We start from the raw sequence: 5,624 nt of genomic DNA, 5'->3' as shown, positions 1-5,624 counted from the left end.
AAAATATATAAAAATAATCACAGGAGGAGTATAACCTTTATCGACTATATCAATTACTTACTTGCAAAATTAAGTAAAGAGAAGAAATCTCATTAAACATGTAAAATTATAGGCATAATTTTCCTCACTTTATCCAATATACTTTCTAAAATGTAAAAATCCTAATTGCATAATAATCATTTTCAAGTTAAATGAGGACTAAACTTTCCAAAATACATATAAAGTTTCAACAATTGGAAGAATTAAACACTTAAGGTTGGAACAATTAGCCCTTTTTGAATGAAAATGCAAAAATTTGAAGAACTTTTGGGCCATAGTGAAATATTGGAAAAGATTTTAGAAAAATTTTGACAGAGTTTCTCCTTATAAATGGATGAAAACTCCCTGCCAACAAACCCAATTTCAAGCAATTATCCACATGGCAAGCATTTCAAACACAATTCCAACATTTCTAAGCATTTAAATCCACAAAATATCATCACCTAGCAAGTAAATGCAAGTTCAATACTTTCCTCCCCCACACTTAAACTTCACATTGTCCTCAATGTGAAAAAAGGAAAATAAATAAAGAGTAAAAGAAAATACTGCTCAATTGAACTTGCGCAATCCGAATCCATGTCCAAGTGATGAATTTCCAACTTTTAGTAGTCCGAATCACTATCATCACAATAGAGATAAAGATCACTTGGATTAGTTCACAAAAAAGAAATAAAGAAAATCACTAAAAACATCACAAATACTACAGAAAAGAAAAAAAAAACATTTCTGCAAGACGAGCACTCCCTCAAGTAGTCGCTTGGTCAGGTGACGATGGTGGAGTCGGAGGAGCTTCAATACCCAGCTTGGTCTCGATGCGACGAAGACGCTCGGAATTCCGCTTATTCTCTTGGCGGCTTTTCTTTACCTCAGCCTCGACACAAAGCAGCTTGTCCATTATCTTCTTGAAAAACGACCGAGTGTCTTGAGGTGAGGTTGGAGGCCGTGAGGAAGACGGTTCATTTGAGACCGGCGGGGTAGTTGTCTCAACCCCTTGAGCCCCTTCAATTCGTTCAATTTCAACTTCCTCCTCTTGCCTAATGTCCCCTTGAGCACCTCCTTGAGTTGAAGGACCACCGCCGTCTTTACTCTTCAAAATGAACCTGCAAAAATCCAATGTAAAGACGTCCTTCTTCTTGAGACCTGTAGGGAAAGCGTTAGAAAAATCCACTCCAACCCTTTGAAACTCGAAGGTCAAGAACCGAGGATACGGGAAAGCATGTTTGATGTCGTTACTGCGAACCACAGCCCACATGTGGTTGGTGATAATGCTTCCCAATGGAATGCCTTGGATGTTTCCTAAGCCATGCTTCATTTTATCCAAGAAATAGATGTCACTTGTGCGCGCCTCATTGGTTCCACTTGCCCTCGGAATGATATTGGCGGCAAATAGGTAAATAAGGAGACGTTGCGACTCCGGAAATGATGAAGTCAATACCGAATATCGCCCCGTCGTTCGAGTAGCCTTGTACTCAACCCCCAAACGTACAAGTGCCTCTAGCATGTTCCAAGAGTCCAAATCATTGGGTTTGAAGGCTTTCTTCAAATCTACCTTGCGCCCCACATCCGAAACATGAAGATAGCGCTCCAAATCAGCTCTATGGACTCGAACTTTTCTCCCTCGCACTGTACTAGTAATCACCTCCGTGTCGTAGTGAAAAACCTTCTTGTCCTCCACATTTGCATAGAATTCTCGGACAAGCTCCTCATAATAGAAGTTTGGGATGTTAAAGAAATTTTCCCATCCCAATTTGGCAAAGGAGGCCTTGAGATGGTAGACCTCCTCGGCATCCGAGGTGACATCCTTTTCCACCAATACCTTAGCTCCCCTCCTAGCATTGTACCAAGCTTCATTTTCGGCGGAGGTGAAGCGCGACTTATCATAAGGGACTTCCTCCTCTTGGTCCCCTTGTGCATCTTGTTCCTCTTGTTGTTGAGTATCCTCTCCAGATGATGGCTCGTCCTCAAGCTGTAGACGTCTACTTGCTTTTCTTTTCAAGCGCGGTTGTCTAGACGTCGAAGCTTCTCCTCTCTTGTTAGGAGGAGGAGATTTCACTGCACCTTTCTTAGTGCGAGCCATTGTACCTAATTAAAATTATTAAATGTTAACTTCATTTAATAGGTACATTGCTAAGTAAAGATAATGAAAACTCATTCACTTTTACCTCTTTATCTTTAATTAGCCAATCTTATCAACTTACTCACATAATAATTAGCAATTAACTTCACAAGCAAGACTTTACAATTGATTATCAACAACAAATGCTTCTTTCATTTTTTTCCAAATAAAACACTTAAGCATAAAATGTCCAAATAGGTAGAGAAAGCAATTAAACAATCACACAACTTATTCCCAACTTAATGACCTAAATAAGCATAATGAAATGCTAAAAAGCACCTTAACCATGAGTTTAGACTTAAAAAGGTCATTAATTCAACTTTAATCAAATTTTCTAGAATAAACATGCCAAAAATCAAAGGATAAGCTAATTAAGCCTAAATTTAGCATGTAAATATCCTAGACCAATCCATTACTCTCATACAATTTTCTTCAATCCAATTGCCCCAAAAAAAAAAAAAAATTAGCTAATAATGATCAAATCAAAGTAATCCTCAAGATTAGCTTAAAATTGCTAAATTCACCAAATAATCTCAAACCCATGAGTTAAACATCACCAATAATCATCAATAAGCTCAATAACATCATAAAAAGCATCAAACTTCACAAAATGAAAAAAAATTCGAAATTGCCCAAAAATAGGAAAAAGTGAAAATTGACAAAATTCAAATGATAACATTTGGTGAAGATTTGTTACCTCAAACTTGTTGGTAGATGATTAATGGTGCAAATGGTGAAGAAACCCCCAAAAATTTCACTCCAATTTGAACCCAAATGAAGAGTTCAAAAATTTGAAACCCTTGTTCTTCTCAAGCTCAAATCCGAATTAGAACTTGTTTTTGAAGGAATTTAAGCTATGGAATCAACTCACAAGGAAAAGAGAAATGTTTTGGTGTATTTAGTTTGGAGATTGGATGGTGAAAAGAGGGTTTTTAGGAGTAGTGTGTGTTCAAGGTGTGAGTGTGTGTGGAGGTTGAAGAAAGGAGGAAGAAAAGAAATGAGGGAATCCGCGCGCGGATTCCCTTTAGTGCGCAAAACCGGCCACAATCCGGCCAGTTTCCGGACGGATATTCGGCCGGATTATCGGCCGGATACTGGCCAGTAGCCACAAATTTTTTTTTTTTTTTTCTTTCGATTTTTCCTCTCAATCCGGCCTTTAATCCGGCCTAAATTTGGCCGGATTGTTGGCCGGATTGATACAGTGCCCCCTTTCTCTTTTTTTTTTTTTTTTTTTTTTTTAACTCTGCATATCCGGCCAGAAACTGGCCGGATTTCCTGCCGGATTAACGGCCGGATATGAGGCAGTAGCTCCGAAAATTTGATTTTTTCTTCCCCTGATAATCCGGCCATGAATCCGGCCAGTTTATGGCCGGATTTGAGGCCGGATTTGCTGCAGAAATTTTTTATTTCTGCAGTTTTTCCTTCCACTTTCCATTTTCAAAAGTTTTTTTTTTATTACTCACCTTAAACATAAAATTTGTGCTTTCTCAACCAATTGCTCCTTGAAACATGAAATCATGCATCAATATAACTTTAGAATTAAGCACTTCAAATGCATGAATTGGATCAAATGAACAAGAAAACTCCCTTTTTGCTTCCTTATAAGTTCTTCTGCACTTGAAACACATTGCATAAACCATTGCCATTGCCACCTTTAAAACACACAAAAACACTAATTAAACACTTAAACTTACTAAAAAAAATTCGTTGGGTTGCCTCCCAACTAGCGCTTGTTTATAGTCATTAGCTTGACTATATCACCTCATTTTTCAAGGAGGCTTAGTTAACGAATAATCCACCATTTTAGGCCGTGGTGGATCATTAAATGGTGACTTTATAGCCAAAGCCACATAATCTAATGATGTGAGAATTGAAAGTGACTTACCTATCCCAAGTGTTTCATAGATATTACCTTGAATATACACCACTTGAGAACTTCCCAAAGGAAATGTCATGAGAGTATCTTGGGCAGGAATACCTTTAGAACCTATACTTTCAATGCACTCCTCAAGAGGGGTGAAAAATGAGTCATTAAAACTCACCTCTTGAGGTTCAAAGTTAGTTCCAAAGATATTATCATGTGAAATGGACATTTGCTCATTGAAACACAATTGAGATTCATCATTTTCATCAAAATGCAACCCATTTTCACATACAACATTCCCACCATTTATGCTAGGATCATTTTGCAAATTATTAGAAGAAATAACTTCACACAATGCACTCAATTGCTCATGTATTCGACCAAAGTGAGAAGCTAATTCATCTATTCTTTCTTCAATCCTATCAAAACGATCGGAAGTTGCATTTGCTAGCTTTTCTAAAGCTAACTCCCAAGATGGCTTAGAATCATTAGCTACTCTTTCTATTGCCAACTCCCAAGATGATTTTGATTCATATTGGACACTTTCAGGTTGGTGATCATAAAAATATGAATTATCACTATAAGTACATTGATTATTCCAACCATAAGCAGGAGAATTGCTCCAATTAGCACTATATTGATCAAAACAAGGATTGTAATGCTCTAATTTATCATAATAATCCACATTTTGTGCTTGCATACATGTATTAGTAGCATGACAACCTCCACACAAGTCACAAATCACATGATAAGAATTAAAAACATTAACATTCCTCCTCTGCTCAATTTCATGCATCATGGTGTCCATTTGAACTTGTAACTTAATTACATCAAATTTTGCCTTTAAGCACCTTAAACCATCTTCAAAAGACATACATTCAGTAAATTCTTGGTTACCTCTGTTGAAGGAGCTTTGCACTTGATAACCATCCATTGCCAATCTTCCACTTCTCAAGCATTGTCCTCCAAATTGACCTATCCTTCTCATCACCTAAAATTGCCTTTAAACAACTTAAGAGCAAAATTAGTAAGAAGAATAGGTGATAAAACACATACACATATAAAACACAGAAAATAACATTCACAGTATAACTAATAATATGTCTAAACTAATAAAGTTGCTCTTCACACCGATATTGCCAAATCTTCCCCGGCAACGGCGCCAAAAACTTGACGGGTATTTTACATACGTGCAAGCTAAAAAATACCGAATTACACCCGTTCACTGCAAGTATACAGATCAACTAGTAGTTTAGGGTATATATCGGGTCGATCCCACAAGGAAGAGTGAACAATTACCGGTATTACTAAAGCTTCTCTATTATTTAGACTATCAATGAATTATAACAAATTTAACCTACTGAAATTATACAAAATGACAAATAAAAGCTCCTTAGGTTGTGGTATCCCTAACTACTCATGCAAGTGCTATATTTGGATCATTAATTACTACATCTGGGCTAGTTATGGTGTAATTTCCTTATGCATTTGAATCCTACTTTCGTAGTGAATCAATTATACTTATAACTAATCCATACCTATTCTCATGGTTATGAAATTAGCTACAAGTTCATTTCTTCAATGAAATTACATGAAATGAATCAC

At 36.8% G+C, this 5,624-nt stretch overlaps 1 protein-coding gene across 1 annotated transcript; it reads right to left on the bottom strand.

Moving 5' to 3' along the window:
• Nucleotides 1-784: 784 nt before the first annotated feature.
• Nucleotides 785-2,917, bottom strand: LOC113757308. Its single transcript, XM_027300666.1, has 2 exons — nucleotides 2,853-2,917; nucleotides 785-2,121 (listed from the first exon to the last, which is right to left on the bottom strand). Exon 2 carries the CDS (start codon nucleotides 2,114-2,116, stop codon nucleotides 785-787), a length of 1,332 nt encoding a protein of 443 aa, XP_027156467.1. The 5' UTR covers nucleotides 2,117-2,121; nucleotides 2,853-2,917.
• Nucleotides 2,918-5,624: the final 2,707 nt, after the last annotated feature.

This window comes from Coffea eugenioides, unplaced genomic scaffold (assembly GCF_003713205.1).
Source record: "Coffea eugenioides isolate CCC68of unplaced genomic scaffold, Ceug_1.0 ScVebR1_2944;HRSCAF=4069, whole genome shotgun sequence".
Taxonomy (NCBI): Eukaryota; Viridiplantae; Streptophyta; class Magnoliopsida; order Gentianales; family Rubiaceae; genus Coffea; species Coffea eugenioides.
Note: the sequence above shows the minus strand (reverse complement) of the source record. Positions and strands in the feature narration are given on the sequence as shown.